General features: G+C 40.5%; 1 protein-coding gene across 3 annotated transcripts in view; it reads left to right on the top strand.

Annotated features, from left to right (window-relative positions):
- The window catches only part of LMTK2 (lemur tyrosine kinase 2), an 81,532-nt gene that overhangs the window by 3,711 nt on the left and 57,472 nt on the right, over positions 1 to 20,349 (top strand). For all 3 annotated transcript variants that reach the window (XR_005585373.1, XM_039490963.1, XM_039490964.1), the window contains exon 2: positions 19,668 to 19,792. Coding sequence is in view for 2 of the 3 variants with exons in the window: in XM_039490963.1 (XP_039346897.1) it covers positions 19,668 to 19,792 (125 nt within the window). In the remaining variant the exon portion in view is untranslated. The remainder of the gene's footprint in view (positions 1 to 19,667; positions 19,793 to 20,349) is intronic.

Here is a 20,349-nt window from a genome sequence, read left to right on the forward strand (position 1 = left end):
AGTGTAGGGAACAGACACTGTAATCAAGTTAACTTCCCTTTGAAGCTAAAGCTGAAGAGAAGTTGCAGCTACAGGCAGATCCAAGCAAGACAGATAGACAAAAAGATTACATTGGACACGTGACTAGAAAAAGTTGAATTCCATATTAAAAAAATGCTCCATTTTGTGGCATCATGGAAACATGCTAGATACCATGACCACAGAATTTCAGAGTCGCCATGGCCTTGATTGAGATGAATGCGGCAGTTCATACCTCTTGGAGTTACTGTTTTTCAGGCTGTTTGGAGACTCAGACAGCCATTTCTGCATCAATTTACATTTGGCTCAGATTTTTGAGGTTATCTTCCCAACCATAAGGGTTAAAAATATGCTTTTTTTTTTTTAAACAAACCAACAAAAAATGTGGAGAAAAGGGAGAGAAAAAAGAAGGATGGCTGTGATCTCCTGGTGATTGCAGCCCAGAGATTGAGTGCCACTGTGGTACAGACAAGAAAAAGTTACATGGGAAGGGAAAGAGTGGCTGAAGAAAGCACCAGCTAAAAGTAGATTGACCAAAATCAACTTAGCTGATGCTGTGAATGTAAAAACTAAGGTAAAAATCTGGATGGTAATATGCATAATAATTGAGAGCTGGAGTGAAGGCTTAATCTTGTGTCAGGGAAAAGTAGATGTCTGATGCTTACGGATTTACCCAGTATCCCTTCAGCATAGAGAAGTCCAGAATGAAGCATAGTTGTTAGCTATACTTGGAGCATTAGTGGTTTTAAATCTGAACGCTTTAGGATGAGAGGCCTGTCTTGTAAGGTTTTTATATTTTGTGTGGCACAGAGCTAAAGGGGTTGGGGGAGAATACACTTCTGTAAAGATCTGTGTTTGCAAACAAATCTACTGCACCACCATCTGACACTTCTGTGTTAGCACCTGCTTGATTTAAGTCCAAAGTCAAACCCCTTTCCAGTGTTGCCAGCTTCTACCCTCATATCTGACCTTATACTCTTAAAACTTGACTCAATCCCCTCCCCAAAAATGAAAATAATTGAAATTAACAGGATTATGTACCTCCCATCAGACAAAATGTCTGTCGTGATTATAATGCCAGAGTCCCTGTCAAAGAATGAAAAGAAGGAACAGCAATTCCAAAAATATATTCTCCTCTGCTGTAAAACTTGAATAGGTGGTAGAATTTTTTCTGAGAGTGGGTGTGTCTGACTTTATATGTATGAAGAGTTATTCTAAAAATGCTAAATAAAAGAAATGGGTTTTGCATTTAATTCCATATACTGTGAAGTTGACTGTCATGTTGCTTTTGCAGGAATAGGTTCCATTGTCTGGCTGTTGGTGCTCACAAGTCCGTCTCAGTTGCCAGTTTTGCAGTTCCAGTGGAATGGAGCTATTAAGGGTGGCCATGGTCAATAACTGAGAGATGATCTGTTATCTAGCTTAGGCGACTTCTGGAGTGGGTTTTGAATATTAGGGTGGACATGTGGAAATAGATTGCATATTTAATGGATAGTCAATGTTAAGAGCAGAGCATTGGGTGTGGTGTGTTCGTAATCACCTACACGGGACTGTTGTATTTTGTACTAGTTGTAGCTCTTTCAGGGTGTGGCTTCATTTCTAGTTAGAACTTGCAGTAATCTAGTTTGGTGATCACTGTGGCCAGATGTATGCCTCATAGGGTGAGGCATAATCTTCTAGATATCTGCAAGTGGAAGTGAGACTCTCTCAGTCACAGGCAGTTAGGAAGTTGAGAAGGACCATGGGGACAACTTTTCAATCATTTGGCTGGTGCCCTTGATAATGAGAGATGTTATGGAGGAGGCAAGTCCTTAAAAGCATTTCCGTCAGCTATGTCTTTCCTTGGTTCATCTTAAAATAGCTGCTTTTGAAGTAGGTGCTATTCTTCAGTAGGACTTGGAAGAGCTGGGAGAAGATGGTGTTGAAATCTGCCCTTAAGAGATGCGAACTGTGTATTGGTAGAATTTCAACTTGTTGTCTACCCAGCTTTCTTCTAGTTGAGGAATTCTAGTTTAATCTCTTTTCTACCTCTGATAGTTGTCACTTACTCTTATATCTAATTTAAATGGTGAAGCACTTGGAGTTAATTTCTGTGAGTCCCATGCCAAATCTACCCCACTATACAAGTAACAAAATAGGATATTTAGTAATCTTCAGCTTGGTGCTATAGAGTTTGTATATTCTTGGAACTAAGCTGTTTAGGTGGCTAAACAGGCTTTTTGTAGCCTTTGCAGGGAAAAGAGAAGAACTAGAGCCACCACTATCAAATTAGATAAGATTATACATCCTGTCATTTTATGTGCTAGCACATGTTTCTGTTCTTGAATGTCTTAGGTTTCACCCAACTAGGGAGGTGGTAATTTCAAAGGCATGTGTCTGCAAAATGTACTTAATCTGTGAACTGTGTGTGAAGTTTAATTCACAGCTTTATGGATCACTATTCTCTCAACAACGTAGCAACAGCAGATGCTGGTTTTGAGAGGCCAGTGTTTCAATCTTTGCTCAACTGCAGCAGATCCACATGGCCAATTAGTGAATGACAGGCTAGGGTGCTGTAGATACACACTCTGGTTTGCTGTGCAGTAAATTGTGATATAGTCAAGCCCTTTAACATCTGAGTTTCCTTTGAACTGTGGCAGATTTAAAAAGCCTGTGTGAGAGGTTCAGGTGTAACCTAATAAAAACCCCTGTATGCTGTTATATCTTTCTGCTGTTTTATGGACACATTGAAATGAGTGAACATGTTTAGTCTCCACTTGAAATAGTTTCAGTGGTCTGAAATATATTATTTTTTCAAAATACGAACATTGTGCTGAAGTTACCACATCAGCAGAAGTCAAATAAATTGGTAGTGTATTTTCTTATTGACTACCAGTTGCTAATAGATGTTTGCAGTACAGTATAAGACAAATAAGAGCTACCTGAAGGTGTATGAAGAGCGTGTTTTAATTTTCTTTACTTCCTTTTAAGAGGTTGAACTTCAGGTTACATTCCTTTACTAGCTCCTATTAACCTGTGCTTGTTGCTTGATTGCAGTGTCTCAGAAGATGATGAATGGTGCTTTCTGAGTAGCAGACCTAGTGTAAAACATATAAATGCTGTAATTTTAAGGACTGTTTGATTTTATTATGGAATGATATATTTTATTGTACCACTGCAGAAAAGGCAAAAAGCTGTCAAAGGCATTAACCTGAGGAAAAAAATGTTATTTTTGACTCGGAGTTGCTCAATAGAGCACAGGAGAAAAAATGCAGGATGACAGGAATGGGATGAGCAATGGAATGCACTCCAGAGTCTGTCATTCTGAATCTAGGAATGTCAACTGGTGGTACAGTTTTATTTTAACCTACAAATCGGGCCTTATCAAGAATATGTATTGTGACATAGTTTTAAACAGGCTAACTGGTTTAAGGTCCTAGCCTGTCATCTATATGCATTCAAAACTCATGGACTTGAGTAAGAAAATACTAGGAATGGCACCATCATGTTTCCATGTCTATGCATGCTATGGCCCTGTAGACAGGGGCGGCTCCAGGCCCCAGCATGCCAAGTGCGTGCTTGGGGCGGGGCGCTCTGCCGGTCGCCACAAGGGCGGCAGGCAGGCTGCCCTCGGCGACTTGCCTGCGGAGGGTCCGCTGGTCCCACAGCTTCGGAGGACCAGCGAGAAGTCCCGAAGCTGAGGGACCAGCGGACCGTCTGCAGGCAAACCGCGGAAGGCAGCCTGCCTGCCGTGCTTGGGGCGGCAGAATTCCTAGAGCCACCCCGCCTGTAGATGTTTAGATAGCTCTTAAAATGTATTTTGGAGATTTTGTAGAGCAAATAAAGGTCTGATATGGTCCTTCTTCTGAACTGCTAACAATCTAAGAATCAAAGACTTGTGAAGAAGTCAGGTAGAATTTCCAGAATATTTCTCCATTTGAAAACAGTTGCTAACGTAGAAGAAAAGTCGAAGCCGCTATAATTTCTCACCAGTATGTCTCCTGTTTGGATTTACACTTTACCCCAGAGCCATTGACATTTGCAAAACCATATAATCAATTTTACAGATACACATGAGATTTCACACTTCAAACATGTGCTCTCAGTAATACCTTGATAAGAGAAGCCCTCAAATAATACATTGTCCAGAAAGAGAGAGGCCTGATACTTATAAGTATGAAGTAATGAACTGGAAAATCGGAGGATGGCCATAGAACTACCAAGGACACCTATCTAGCATAAATATTTCAGAATAATAGACACTACTCTGGGACTGACTCAATGTCAAAAAAAGCTGTTGTCCACTATCACATTAGTATTGTGATGTTAACTCTCAGTAGTAATATTACTCACTCCCTTCATGACCCCCCCCGCAATTCACCTTGCTTATGGATTCTATTTGTGTCCTCCGTTGGGCCCCCCAAACCCCCGTTGTCGTAGTTTAATGCTAAGTGTGTAGATGCATATGTGAAATAAGTGTTCCTTTCAGGTTTTTACCTTGCTCAGTGCATGTTCAGTTGATACTCTTATATTATATGACAACTTCAGGATTAGCGCTGTAGTAGCTCTATAGTTTTCCATGGAGTGCCACGGGACTCTGGACAGTTTTGACAGCATCAGGTAGAGCGCTACCATGATAGTGCTGGAAGTAGATACAGCTACAAGCATAGAACCACCAGGTAAGTAGCTACTCCCAAAAGAGGGATATTAAGTCATGCAATGGAACTGCAACATAGCAAATACTAGGAAACTGCTGAAAACTTAAAATCAGATACCGCTATGAAGACCATCCCATTTCCTAATTCTTTAATTCTATATCGGGGTAGGCAACCTATGGCGCACGTGCCAAAGGCGGCACGTGAGCTGATTTTCAGCGACACTCACACTGCCTGGGTCCTGGCCACCGGTCTGGGGGCTCTGCATTTTAATTTAATTTTAAATGAAGCTTCTTAAATATTTTTAAAACCTTATTTACTTTACATACAACAATAGTTTAGTTATATATTATAGACTTCTAGAAAGAGACCTTCTAAAAACGTTAAAATGTATTACTGCCTGCGAAACCTTAAATTAGAGTGAATAAATGAAGACTCGGCACACCACTTCTGAAAGGTTGCTGACCCCTGTTCTATATAGACACCGTGTTATCTGAGTGCCTTCCAGTAGTCCACTGAGTGACATGACTGATATCTGTCATGTGTGCCTTTTTCTTTCTCTTATCTTTGCGGCAATTGGAGAATTATTTGTTCAGTGTAGTGTTTTCTTTTGGTAGGGTTTGTTGTTCTTGGTCTGTTATAATTACTGTTTGTTAGAGTAAGCAGTGTTGAAGTGCATCTTGTGCTTAGAAGACACTTGCCTTGCTGTTGAAAGCCAATACTTGATATGCTGTAAAGAGAATACACTTTTGTGTGCGTAGGTGCTAAAATTGACAGATTATCTCATGCATGGAGTAGTTCATTTACTGACTACAAGACAAATATAAGGAGAGCTGGGGACCTAAGCCCATATAAATCACTTTTGAAAGGCACTGTGCACCAAAGTAACTTTCCTTGCATTGAGAGTACTAAAACACAGATTGAGGCTTAACAGAAAATAGTTTAAGTGAAGCATATGTATTTCACCTTTATGCATATTTTACACTCCAAATTATTTAATGTTGGGAATTACAGAGCTTTTGCTTCCCTCTCTCTCTGGAATTTCTGTGCTCAACTCTCTATTCTGAGGTTGTCATCTACCACTTTTTTTCCTTCACTAGCTTCCCCAATTGATTGTTGTGGCTTCACATTCTTCCTGTGGCTTGGAAAATATAAGTAGTCTCTCTTTTAAGGCTGTTGTTTTGATGCTCCTTCCTAAACCAAGCAACAGAAGCAGTATGTTCAAATTCTGTATATTTATCCTAATGCATTTTCAAGGGATTACATGAAGAGGAGACAGATATTGCCAAATTGCTTTTGAAAAAATCTGATTTGTGTATAAACATTTTTTCAAGCTTTTAGACTCAAATGCTGTTGTGATTTTCTTCTGAAAGCTACTTTGCACATTTTAAAACCGGCATTCATAGTTTTAATGAGCCACTTTTTAATGTAAGTTGCATGGACAATGAACTTAGTATGTTAATTCAGTAGTAAATAAAGCTCATAAACGTGACTTCCTTCACTCCCTGTATCCAATTCTAAAATGTGGTAAGCACAACAATAAGAGTAGACAGAAAGTTTGGATTCACAGACATGAAGAATTAAGTCATGAGGATTTGGAAACAAGTAGCTCAGAAAACTTTATAAGTGGGTATACAGGTTTTAGCAGTTCTAGCCACCTATAACTTTTACTAATCCTGTTTCCATTGTTAAAGGGGTACAATATCCCGAGTATACTTTTTTTGCTATTAACTGCAAACTGATTGTTCAATAGACATCGATGTTTTCATTATGCACTTTCATCAGACAAATATATTTTGGGATAATCCAAGGAAAATCTATTCTAAATGTGTAAATTTTCAAATATCTCAATATCTGATGCAGTCTGAGATTGTTTCATGCCATTATTTTATATTTCAGTTTTCATAGATGGAACCAGTGTTTCTTGACTTAGTACATATCTGTCTTCAACATAAATAGGAAATTCCAAAAGTCTAGGTTTGTGTCTCTTCTTCCCTCTCCCACATTCAGTGACAGGACAGACTGTATAGTGATAGCCAATTTGTAGTGTTGCAAGTAGTTTCCCTATATGGTGAAAGAAGATGGTAACATTTCACATGGAAACACATTTTGGACTGTACAACCAGCCTACCTATTGAAGAAAAACCTTTCAAAGATTTGCTTGAAATAGCTGAGTGTTGCTTCCTTCACAAGGAGCATTTTAGTTGCAGTCAATCTCCAGTAAAAATCAACCTAGATTATACAGTATTGCCAAATCAAATTTTTCTGAATAGACAGTCTACTTAACACATGTCTTTCCTAATGGTTTTACATTTTATGATTTGGTTTAAATTAGAAGATCAAAGTAAATTTCTTCAGCTCTCCAACTAAGGTTATCTCAAATTGATTGCAGCACCTGAGAAACCACAGTAATCTTACTACTTATATCTCAGATTCAACAGAATATGAAGTAAACAATTTTCCGTGCTCTACCTAAGGTTACTGAGGACAGAGTACTGGCTAACTGATTTTACAAATGAGCTGTTGAGTAACAGCCTCACTTTTTCTCTAATTATATTAGCAGTACTTGTCTAACACAGATTAAAGTCTGCTTAACAGTCCAGTTTGATTGCTTGAGAAATAATGTTTCAAAATTAGCAAGAGCAAAAATTCCAAACTTCATGAAAAGAATGATCTCCAAGAGTGACTTTAATTTGTGTTTAGTGAATAACTGAAAAATAAAGTAAAGAGTAATACAATTTTAAATCAGCTACATTTCTTAATTTCTTTCCACATTTAACAACTCTTTTGGAGGACTACTTTTCTTACTTATGTTTCAAATAGGCTGTTTTCCTTGATTAAAGTACTGAGATACCATTTTTGTACCTCATTCAATATAGCTAGAATAATGTTTTCAAAATTTAACATGTTAGTTTGAGCTAGGATTCATATTCTTTAAAATGTTTATTGTAATGAGTTATTATGTGGCCTGTTGAAATACTTCCCTCAGTTAATTTTCCTATTGACAGATATTTTTTTCCCTTTAAAGACTTCGAATTTCTCAGCCCCATGTTCAGATACAGATGAGGATTTTAGGTTTGGCTTTTGTCTAAGGCAGTTTTGCATGAGAGAGCTCTTTTAATGGAATTTAATATCACATGACTCTGGTGAACACCCCACCCGTATTACAAAAAAAAATTTCCTGCTAAATTATAAACAGTTTTTTAAAAAATGCCACTACAAGTAGGGTATCTTACTTGAATTTTATAGAACTGCTGTAGGCAAAAAACTAAGTATTAAGGGCCTGAGCAGATATGTAACTTTACTCAAACAAATAGTCCCATTGAGGGCAGGGGATTTCTCATGTGCTTAAAATTAAGCATGTGTATGAGTGTTTGTACAACAAGGACTAAAATTTTGTTTTAATTAAGAATGTCTTATTGGCTGGCATCAAACCTGTCACTTCAAAACAATATTGCATTTGTGTTAACAGCGCAAAGTTTTATTTAGATTTTTAGTGCATTAACAAAGTTATTGTGAACTTTTTTATACACACATGCCAAAATTGTACCAAAGGGTGGAATTTTAAAAGCACCTATGGGAATTAGGTACAAGTCCCATTGAGTTTAGACTGCAAACCCTGACAGAATATAGCCTGGTCAAAGCGTTTCAGCTTTCTTGACTTGTGTAAGTTGAATTCGTTGAGGGGGAAGTGGTGTTTGCAAATAAACCATGGACTGTTTGCTTAACTATCTTGTGTTTGTGGTGTTTCAGTGATAAGTGTGTTAATGAGACCTGGGTTTGTCCTTTTCAGCAGCTGAACATTTTAAGGGTGGAACCTCTTATTAGTTAAAAAAAAAAGTCTCTGTAAAATCTGAAATTCTACTACTAGGAAACTAAAGAAACAAGTACAGAGTACATTTTTTTTTTTTAAAACCCTGTTTTAGCATTAACTTTCTCTCCTTATAAAACTTTTGCCTTAGACAACAGTTGTTGACCTCAGTCACAGAAGAATATGTACTAATTTTTATGAACTGTACATACTTTTGAAATAGGCTTTTCATAAATCAAAATGTCATGATTGTAATAGTTGATAGTAGGAATAAATAAAGAAATAAACTTATTACTGTTAGAAAGGGTGGGATTCCTGGCCAGTCACAAGATACAGAAACCAAAACTATCACTGGTTTTTGACTGAATATAGAGGATCTGATTCAGTCATATGCAGGGTGCCGTTCTGGTGATTCAAAGAAAAGTGCCTGTTACACCAGCGCTACATCTACTTTTCGTTGCCAGAGCAGTGAAGAGCACCCTGATTGTGCTGGTAAATATAGCCCCAAAAATGTAATTTTCAGTCAGTGCTTTTATCTGAAGCACAGCTAGGTGGGAAAGAAGGAAAGTTTTGTGTAACTTTCTTTTTATTAAAAGGCAGTTACTTCTAAGCATCAAGTAGCTTTCAACCATCCTAAAGGAAATGGATTTGTGGAGAGAGAGGTCTAAGGTACAAAGTAAACCTACAAACAAGTATACTAATTCATCGAAGTCATTGTCAAAATTTCTTGTTTTAAACATCTGTAAACTTTACATTTTCAGTGTTATAGGTACGGTTGCTTTCAGAATTCAGAAAATTTGGTTTGTGGGTGTGTGTGTGTGTGTGTATAACTTCATATACTCTACCCAGCCTTATTAATTGAGGAAACGTGATTCATAGATGTGGAATAGATTATGTAACAAATTGCTGACATTTCTAAATAGGCTATTACAAATGAAAAATATACAGGCATTATATAGAAGACTTTATTTGAATGCATATAATTTGTTTTGCCAACAGAGATCTTCGCGTGCCTGGCTACATAATTCTGACTCAAAGGCAATAGTTGAGTAACCCTATGGTGTACTAAGATGTCTGTGGTGTTCAAATAAATAGTCAATATTTACAGTAGCAGTGTGTGTGTAATTAGATTAGCATGCCTAGAGCCATTTTGAGGGAATAAATCAAAGCACCAACTGCAGTTGAAGTCTCTTAACTTTTGAACTTCTTACAATTTCTGCATTAATAATATTTCATACTCTTTGTCCGAGTAAAAAGTGTTTAAACATCCTAAAATACATGAATATGATCTTTGTAAGCCATATTTTGATTAATTATGTCAACTGAATTAATTTTAAAATGTGTACAGAATAAGTAAGGTTTTTTTTGTCTGTTTAACTCACATGCTGAAGACCAAGGCAAAAATCTGTTTTACAATGAATCTGTTAAAGCTTCAACACTAAACCCTGGAAAGAATATTGAAAAGGTAGAAACAGACGTTTATACATGTTTTCTCTGTAACAGATAGTTCACCTTCAATAAGTAAAGTAATTGTGTCAGAAATAAAATTCCTTTGATTGTAGCCCTACACTGTTGTTTTTGTTCAGATGACTTGAACATTGTCCACAGTAATTGAAGGTTACCTTTAGGGACAATTAGTTGACTACTTTTTTCCTTTTAAGTTCTGACCCTATATCAAGATGTCATTTTGGGTGGATGTTCTTAGTCATGAAAGTGTTTGAGTGCATTTTGTTTCAAGGTGTAGCTTTTGATGTTAGTAAAATTTTATGGAAACAAGAGAGTGTTTGTGTACTTTAATTAGTACAATATTTTAAAAAGACTGTAGTATCTTAAAAAGAAAGAAAAAAGACAAAAATTAACTCAAATTCTTAGGCTTTCCTACACTTGGTTACTAGTCGACTAGGGTGGTTTTATAGATGTCAGTTTTGATCTATAATATAATGTTCTTAGTCCGAGGTATTCCAGCTGTCCCTCCCCAGCCCATTCCAGTATTTTTGTGTATTACAATAGTTACTTAGTATTAAAAGTAAATGGGAAGTTAACTTAGCAGTCACTCAAGACTTCCAAATAAACATTAATATTTTCTAATTGAAAATGTGTTCTCCTGACCAAATCAGGTATTCCTTTGCTGCATATGCAAGGTTAGAAAAGTCATAGAATCATTATGTATTGATGTGTTGGAGCAGAAAGGGAAAGTTTACAGGGAGGCAACAAAAGGAAATGTTGAATCACTTTGTGCGGTGGAGTACTGACATTCTGCGGCAAAACACTCGCAGAACTGGTGAGTCTGCAACTGAGAGTATCCACTTTAACCCCTTTGTTTAGGGTGACCAGACAGCAAGTGTGAAAAATTGGGTTGGGGTGGGGGGTAATAGGAGTCTATATAAGAAAAAACCCCAAATATCAGGACTGTCCCTATAAAATCGGGACATCTGGTCACCCTACCTTTGTTTGGCAGAATACAACGGGCATTGACATACTGGCTTTCTGCACTCTCCTGTTTGAGATGAATCGACAGCTCTACTTCCTATACTCCCCTAAACAACCCTTACTCACATTTTATAAGGGTTTTCATTACGTGTACTTTGGTGCACATGCAAAGTCCTTGCCTTGCTCTGATAATTAGCCATTCATCTGCAACCTGAAAGACTATATGCCTTGACATTTTGCATTGTAACAACTCCCAGATTTATCCTTCAGATTTATAGTCAATTATGCCAACTCTCATGCTCATGTTTGTATTTCCTTAACCTTTTAAAAATGTTTTGAATAACTTGTGTTCATGAACGTGAGACAAATGACAAGGGGTAGCATTCTTGTTTGCAGTGTTGTAGCTGTGTTGGTCCATATCATGAAAGGAAACCTGCACAATGCTTTAAAAAGCTTAAAAGCATAACTTTGTTGGACACTAAAAATCATGGACTCGATAAAAAGACATTGGATTTATGGCTCAGTAGAACAATATGTAACTCGCTAGTGCTCCTTTGTCTTACGACTGTGAGGTATTAACTACCCACTTCACCTTTAATCGTCTCTTGCAACATGTGTTAACTCATTTGCCTAACGGTCTGTTCCACCTTGTATATAGCTATGGCACTCTGAGTACCTTTCCAAGACTTGAAGAAGAAGAGCTCTGTGTAAGCTCAATACCCTGTCTGTTTTGCCAACAGAAGTTGGTCCAATAAAAGATTACATCACCCACCTTATCTCTCATAAGGGCTAGCATTGCGAATAGGAAAGCAGTGTTCTGTACCAGCTTTCCCACATAACTGTCATCTTCCAGCTATAGATATGTCCTGAGTTTGTTCATTCATGATATAATTTGTGACAACTGAGAACCAATTTAAGACTTCTAAGCAAGTTTGACCTACATTGAAATAACTTTTGCAGACCTGAATTCGATCTACTGTACATGTCCACTAACCTGGTTTTTGTATTGCCCTTCTGTTCCCCGTTTGGCTCTCTCCTCTTCACTCTTGCTCTGTTTCACAGCACCATTGGCTCCCAGCAGTCTACCATAGTCATCTCTATCATGTCTATGCTCATGATTTCCAAACCTTATGGTGTCCTATGTGCTCTTAAGACTCATCTGATATTTCCTGGATGCCAGCTCAAGCTGTGTCAAAAACTGAACTAATCATTCTACCTTATTTTATCATTTTCAATAAATTTATTAGTCTCTTTTCACATGTCAGCAAGCTTGGTGTTATATTTGGCTCCTTTCTCTTGTTCCCTCTTATAAACATGATCACTAAATTCTGTCAGTTTTGTCCCTGACGTTTAAGATGCTCTCATTCCTCTGTTCGCACTGTAAAAATCTTGTTCAGTTCTGTATCTTCCACTTCATCTCTTTGGCCTTCCTAACACTTGAATCACTTTCAGCTTCACTACAAAATGATTGAGTGTGATTGTAATATCATGTAATGCCCAGTGGCTGAAGCAGGTTGGAGCAGTTCAGAGCACACCTTCAGGAAGTGGTGATGTTGATGTTCAAAGGTTACCGGGTTGATTTGCCTGTGGATCTGGTAGGGTCCTAGGTGCTCGTGATCCAGCTTATGTGCAATCTACTCATTTTGAGTTATTTGTCCATTAGCCATACCTTCAGCCCTACTGCAAATGTAGGGCCCTCCTGCCGGCAATGGTGAGCATGATGTTTGTATAGTGCCTTGGCTGCATCTGTTTTGTTTCAGCTCTTCCTGTGTTTGATGAATATGATGACCCAGATCTAAGGCAGTAGGAACTATGAGTGCTATGGGTAGTGTGGGCTGGGAATGGAGGTGGAAGCCATAAGTGGCAAAAAGTGGGCTCATCTTGGTCAAGGCATGGTCTGCATTGTTGTACAAGAATTGTGCATATGGAAGCAGTAAAGCCCAGTAATTTTGGTGGTAATTTGTGAAGCATTGCAGGTATTGGTCCAGTACCTGGATCAGTCTTTCTGATTGACTGTTTATTTGTGGATGGTAGGCAGTTGATGAATAGACATGCTCCTCTAGTCGGTGGCATGCCTCCTGCCAAACCTGAGATATGAACTAGGACCCCCGGTCTGAAGTGATGTAGTTTGGAAGGCTGTAGAGCAAGAGTGGGGAACCTCTTTTCTCTCACAGACCATTGACCAACAGAAAAAATCAATTGCAGGCCACACCCAAGTAAAAACCAACTTACTTTATTTTATTTTGTTAGAGAGAAATATAAAACGTTCAACTCACCTGCTTTTTTAGTGTCATGGCTGAGGTTGCAAACTCAGTCAGATAGCAGTTTTTCACACTACAACCCTTGCAACTGAACACCACTGTAGGCACGCGTGGGCCTGGGGACACTACTGGCTGCTCCACGCTAGAGTGCTGGAAGCACGTGAGGGCCAAGGACAAGGTATGTGGTGCTGGGCTCCAGCAGCAGCCGTTGTGGGCTCATAACACACTAGAGTGGCTGGAGGCTCCACCTTGTCCCAGCGTTGCTGTTAAAGCCGCTGTTTGCAGCTTACCTCCTTCCTCGTCCCTGCCACTGTCTTCTCTCCCCCCCCCCCCCCAATAAGCTACTGTCATAGGTCTATATGTTTAGAAATACTTGCTGCAGGCCAGATGAAATTAAGCAATGGGCTGGATCAGGCCTACGGGTCATAGGTTCCCACCCCTGCCGTAGAGGGAGAACATGTGCAATGAGGAGACTAGTAGTATCCTCGGCTGTGGGAAGATGTGTCCCATTAACAAAAGGCATTGCTTTTGTCAATTGATCCATTACTATCAATATGGTTTGGTGTCTCAGGTTCTGTTAGCTTGATGATGAAGTCCGTTGTAATACTGGCCAAAGGCCTTGAGGGGGTCTTGGCAGGTATTAATATACCAGAGTTTTATTCAGAGCACTTTGGTACAGCTGCAGGCATCACAAGACCTGATGGAGACCTGAATGTCAGATTGGAGCTTTGGCCACCAGAACGACCAATATGCCATGCAAGTAGTCTTTGCTTGGCTAAAGTCTCTGGGCCAAGGGACATTGTCACAGATGCACTGTGACAAATGGGGGCTTTACTCAGGGACATAAATACACCAATGAACAAGGAGAACTTAATCCTTTTGTGTGAGCTTATCCTGAGGTTTGGTGAGCCTCCAAGGAAATGATGTGGTTTCAGGATGCCGGGAGGCTCCTCATAGGATCTTTTAGGATCATTGGCATTTTCCCTGTTGTGGGGCAGATTGTCTGCCTTTCTGTTGCAGGAGCAGGGCAGTAGGTGATAGTGAAATCAAATCTTGAAAAAAGATCCAAGCTTAGCTGTTGTTGGGTTAGGGCTTTAGCAGCACACAAATATTCTAGATTTTTGTAATCCGTGAACATGTTAACTGGGCATCTGGCTTCTTCTAGGTCAGGGTTTCTCAACCTGTGGGTGGGGACTCAACATTGGGTTGCTAGAATGTTTCAAAGGGTCACCTGACAACTCCTCTGGCTCATGTTGCACGTGGTTGGCTGGGGCTCACCTCCCTGCTCTATGCACTGCAACCTCTGGGGTCCCAGTGCAACTCAGGTTTGGCCCAGCAGTCATGATTATGGCAATCTGGGTAGGCCAAACTTGAGTGAGTGGCCCTGCAACTCTGTGAGCCAGGTCACAATTCCACTCTGACAAATTTGGTCCAGTCAGGGGAGTGGGGTCAAAACTGAGTGGCACTGCAACCCTGGAGGTTACAAGGCCCGGAATGGAGAGCCAAGCCTAGGCAGCCACACAGCACAGGAGCTGTCAGTGTGAGGTAAGTGCCGGGCAGGATCTCTCACCCCCCTCGGGCCAGGACCCGACCAAAACCACCCATGAGCCTCTACCCCCAGATGGGTCACGAGAGGCCACAAACATTTACAAATGGGTCCTAAACCCAGAAAGGTTGAGAACCACTGTTCTAGGTTAGTACACAGAGGCCTTCCAGGGGGTACATCGACTCATCTAGATATTTGCCTAGTTTTACAATAGGCTACATAAAAAGCACTAGCAAAGTCGGTACAAACTAAAGTTTCATACAATGACTTGTTTATATTGCTCTATATACTATACACTGAAATATAAGTACAGGTATTTATATTCCAATTGATTTATTTTATAATTACACTGCTACCTCGATATAACGCTGTCCTCGGGAGCCAAAAGAATCTTACTGCATTATAGGTGAAACCGTGTTATAACAAACTTGATTTGATCTGCCAGAGCGCACAGCCCCTCCCCCCCGGAGCGGTGCTTTACTGCGTTATATCTGAATTTGTGTTATATCGGGCGGCATTATATCGGGGTAGAGGTGTATATGGTAAAAATGAGGAAGTACGCCATTTTTCAATAATAGTGTCCTGTGACACTTTTGTATTTTGATGTCTGATTTTGTAAGCAAGTAATGTTTAAGTGAGGTGTAACGTGGGGTATGTGAGACAAATCAGACTCCTGGGAAGGGGTACAAAATCTGGAAAGGTTGTGAGCCACTGTTCTAGGTAATGCCTCCAGGTCTTGAAAGCTGCTTTGATGGCAAGTAGCTCCGTGTCTGAAATCTGATAATTATATTTAGGATGGGAGAGCACAAGGCTGAACTTTTTGTCGAGGCCATGTTTCTGTGACAGCGCTGCCTGATGATGACATTAGAATCATCAGTTTCCAGGATGAATGGCTGGCTTGGGTCAGGGTGTAAGGGGCTGAGCGTGGGGGTAAATGCTGTCTTCAAAGGTTTGAAGCCTCTTTGGGCTTCTAGTTTCCAAGCTAACTTGGCGAGGTTCCACAGCAAAGATCTTGTAGGGGCCAGGATTCAGGAGTAGTCCCGTATAAAATGTCTATAGAAATTTGCAAATCCATTGAAATGTTGAATTTCTCAAATGCTTCGGGGTGTTGCCCAATCACAGTGCTTCCACCTTTCTGATCTCCATGTGAACTCCCTTGGCAGACAGAATGTAGCCTAAGAATTTGATGGTGGGCTGATTGAAGATGCATTTCTCCAGTTTAGCATGGAGCCCATGTTGGCAAAGTTTTTTTCTAGAATGTTGTGCACATACTGGTTTTGCATAGCCTGGTCTTCAGAGTAAATTGGGATGTCATCTAAGTAGGTGTCCACACAGCAGTCTAGTATATCCCATAAGACATCATTTATTAGATGCTGAAAGGTCGTGGGTGCATTAGTAACTCTGAAAGGCATCACTAGATATTCATAATGGCCATTCTGAGTTCAAAAGTCAGTTTTCCAATGATTCCTGGACTGGATTGTAACTGGGTTGTAAGCCCCTCTGATGTCTAACTTGGTAATACTCCAGCTGTTCTTACTTGATCCAGGAGCTCTGGGATGTAGCAGGTATCAATTTCACACTGTGATTTTTATTTAGGGCATTGTAGTCCATACATAGTCTTGGGGAGCAGTCTTTCTTTTTCAGAGGACAGAGGCCCTGGATGGGAAGGTGGAATGCCTGGATGGGAAGGTGGAATGCCAGATAAAAATAGTCGTTAATGGCAGTTAATTCAGGCTCCGACATGGGGTACATTTGCCCAAATGGAGTCTTGGTTCCAGGCTGTAAGTTAATTGGGAAGTTGTATTCCTGCTGAGGGTGTAGTGTCTGTGTTTTGTTTTTTGAATGCATCTGAAAATTCTTGGTACTTTGTGGGGAAAGCGATGGCTGACCCTAGCAGCAGAGAAGCCCAGTCTGTTGCTTGAGCATCTCTCCCTGTTTAAGAATCTGGACAAGGCATCCAATTTGAGGTTCTGGGGAGCCAAATTTGGAAGTTGAGAGGCAGTTGTCCTAGCAAAACTCAGAGTTAAATGTCATGATGTGCTGTTGCCAGGAGATATTCGGGTCATGTTTCACCAATTCGGAGATTCAGAGAATGAAAGGCAAATGTAGGGACTGGGTCAGGCTGAATTGGAAGAGCTCATGGTGCTCCCCAACCATCACCTCCGAAACTGTAGTTTCTTGATTGACTGGACCAGAGGCGAGCAGCGAACAGTCAACTGTTTTGACTAAATCAGTGGTGGCATCTGACTGTATGGGTAGTTGAGCCACATCCATGAAATTGACTCTGAGGCAGGTGATAATCAGGACTTTCTAGGGGAGAAGTACCTGTTGGGAATCCTAAAGACAGAGTTATTTGCAACTGGAGCTGTAAATATAGGGACAACTTCTACGTGTTGGGTGGAATGTGTGGTATGGGTTACTGGAGGGGGTTTCCTGGTATTGCCCAGGCTCAACCTCTCTATTGTGGCTTGGAGTGGTCTTTTTCCCAGGGCCATGTGGTTCAGAGACTTGGCAGATAGTTGCCACCACAGTAAAAGCACAAGTTTTCTTGCCATCAGTTTTCCCACTTGGGCTTGTGCTGAGTTCACTTGTATGGGCTTAGGTGAGTGGACCTTTGCAGAGGTTGGATGTGGGGTGGAATCCCTCTTCTCTTGAGTTGCTGCTCACTATATCTTGTGTTGATTCAGATCAAAGCTCAATAAATGTATCTAGACCCACTGGAGACTCTGTATGTGCAAGCTCATCTTTTATTTCCTTGCTGAGACCAAGACAGAATTGGTGTAGCTAGTCTGACTCATTCCAGCCGTGTCTGCTGCTAGACATTGGAAATGAGCTGCATACATTGCAGCTGACCCTGAGGATTGATGGACTCTCTGTAAGGCTGCCTCTTCCAGGTGAGCCCAGTGAGGGTCAAAGAAAATTGCTGTGAAGGTCCTGAGGAAGGTGTCCCAGCTAGCCAGTATGGGATGATCTAGCTGTAGCAGAGAGAACACATACTCCAGGACCTTGCCTGTTAAAAGGCGGACGACCACCTTTGCCTGGTCTGTCCTGTACATGTTGGGCTGTAGCAGGAAATGGAGCCTGCAGTGCTTCGCAACCCTCAGAACTTGCTACAGGTCCTGTCATGGCACTCTGGTAAAGAAAGATGCCATGGGTTCAGGTTCAGAAGGCGACACTGGCCTGGGAAAGGCATTCCTGCTTGTAATTCTGTGATCTGTTCCTGAAGAGCATGGTTTTCTGGTCAAAGCTGGTCCCTAGTGTCTTGTAAGGTTTGGTTTTCCTGCCTGTAGGTGGGTGATCGGCTCCTGGGGGCTCAGCATCCCCTCGGGATTCTTTGATGCCATACCTATTGGGTCCATACCATTTTGGAGTAGGATGAGCTTAGGAGGAGGCTGAGCAGTGTGAGCAAACTCATGCCCAGTGCCTGAAGTGGGTTGGGGCAGTCCAGAGCCGTGCTCAAGTGGTGCATGGGTGGTCTGGTATTCAGGAGGCCAACTGCTATTAGAGGCAGTACAGAGCTATGGTTGGAGTTCTTGCAGGGGGGTTTGTAGCTGGGAGATCTAGTTCAAAGGGCTGGGTTGTCAGGATAGGTAGGTAAGGTCAGAGGGGGCAGCAGGGCGAGAAGGCCAGGTGCTCTAGGCAGCAACTAGCGGGTAAGAACATGTTGCTTAGACAGCTTCCTCTTCCTGTTGGGGTCTTTATATAGTCCAGGTATCCAATGGGAATGCTGCCTGTCCAGCCAATCAGGAGTTTGGGGTGTGATTCCTTTGGAACTGTATACACTTAGAGCTAAAGCTGCTGGTTGGGGCAGTGGCTCAGCATTACTGCCATGGCACAGAGGCTGGGGGATGTGGTTTAGATACCCAGCAGGCCTGAGTTCAATTCTAGGGTCCTGTCACAGCAGGCACCCTCTCTGAAAATCTCTTCACTGGCATTCTGGCCTTCCAAATAAAATTCAGACTCCTCATGCTTGCCTTGAAAGTAACCCTCAACTTAAATCTAATTACTTCCCTGTTTTTTTTAATTAGTATTTTTTACTTAGCCCCACTAGTTTCTCCTTCATACAATCCAAGCCATCTGTCTTTGTATGTCTGCCCTTTTGCCTTCTTTCATATGTGGAACTCACTCATCTAGTCAAACATGCTCACTTTTAAATACTCATTAAAAAGTCTTGTAAACTAGTTTGTTATATATGTGTATAATAGCTTCATATTTATTTTAAAAATAAATACTCTCATTCTGAAGATGTCTTGGTATCCTCCCAGTTATCTGTATGAACATGTCTGTCCTTTCCCTGGTTCTCACTCCTTGTCCCTTCCTGTGTTGTCATCTTAATGCAGCTCTTCTGCTTTGTTTGTTTGGTAAAATGCCATGCAAATCTGTGACTATGTACGTGATGACCCAACTTCTCTATAGGCAGTATTTTTGGACATTTTTCATAACGTCTCTACTAAAAAGCAGTTGATCCTAATTGATTATACATGTGCAGTGCTGCAAAGGAAAAGGTGAAAAAACTTCTGGGTATTTGCTAATATGTCAAATTTCTCCACAAGCCAAGCTTAATTCTGTGGATGTGAGCAGGAATGATCATTAGCACTTAGGGTACGTCTACACTGCAATTGAATACCTGTGGCTGGCCCACGTCAACTGACCCGGGCACTAGGGGTATAAAATTACAGTATAGGTGTTCGGGCTTGGGCTGAACCTCGGAAACCCCACAAGGGGGGTGGGTCCTGGAGCCTAGGCTCCAGCCCAGGCCCAAATGTCTATTCTGCAGTTTTACAGCCCTGCAAGCCCAAGTCAGCTGATGGATCAATCATAGGTATTTAATTGCAGCATGGACATACACCCTAAAACTCATTTGTATCTTACACTGCCAGTCACTATTTATTTTGCATGTTTCAAAAGGTTTTAAACTTTAAGACTTAAATACATTTGTTTAAAACTGCATGTGTGTTTCTTTCTAGGGGAAATAGCTGCAGCTGAAGTTTCTTCCTCTTTTGTGGCTTTGGCTGCATGTAGTTTAGTAGTCCTGGTAATACTGCTTGTGAACTGTGTCTCCTGCTGTAAGGATCCAGAGATAGACTTTAAGGTAAGCATTGAAGTTAAAAATGATACAAAAGTAATCTGGGATGGATAATGATATAACTAACGTACAAATGATTCAGAATATCACTCTACAGTGGATGTGATTTAAACATTTTTCCTCTCCTGAAATGGCCAAATTCTGCACTTGCTTGCATGCTGTGCAACACCATTGAACACAGATAAGTGCAGAACTTGGCCCAGAGTGCATACTATAGCAAGTTGCTTGTAATTTACTACAGTAAAAAGTTATCATAAGTGTATATATTTGCTAATAATTTTACTAGTAGTTTAATACTTTGCAAGACTATATGATAAAGATCAGTTCTTCCTATATTATCCTTGTTTTGTTTGTCTAATTGCTATTTTTACGTATTGACAGGATTACAGAACTTCTGTTAAGTAAGTCATTAGAAGGTACAACCTAACAATAGCTAAACTCTGCCTAGTGGAAAAATTCTGATTAGTATTCAAATACAGCTATCTTTGTGACCTCTGTGAATTTGGAATTACGTTTTATCATTGGAAGTGAAGCTTAGGGCTCAGCTGCTTTGAAATAATGTA

Source organism: Mauremys reevesii, linkage group 10 (genome assembly GCF_016161935.1).
Source record: "Mauremys reevesii isolate NIE-2019 linkage group 10, ASM1616193v1, whole genome shotgun sequence".
NCBI classification, from domain to species: Eukaryota; Metazoa; Chordata; order Testudines; family Geoemydidae; genus Mauremys; species Mauremys reevesii.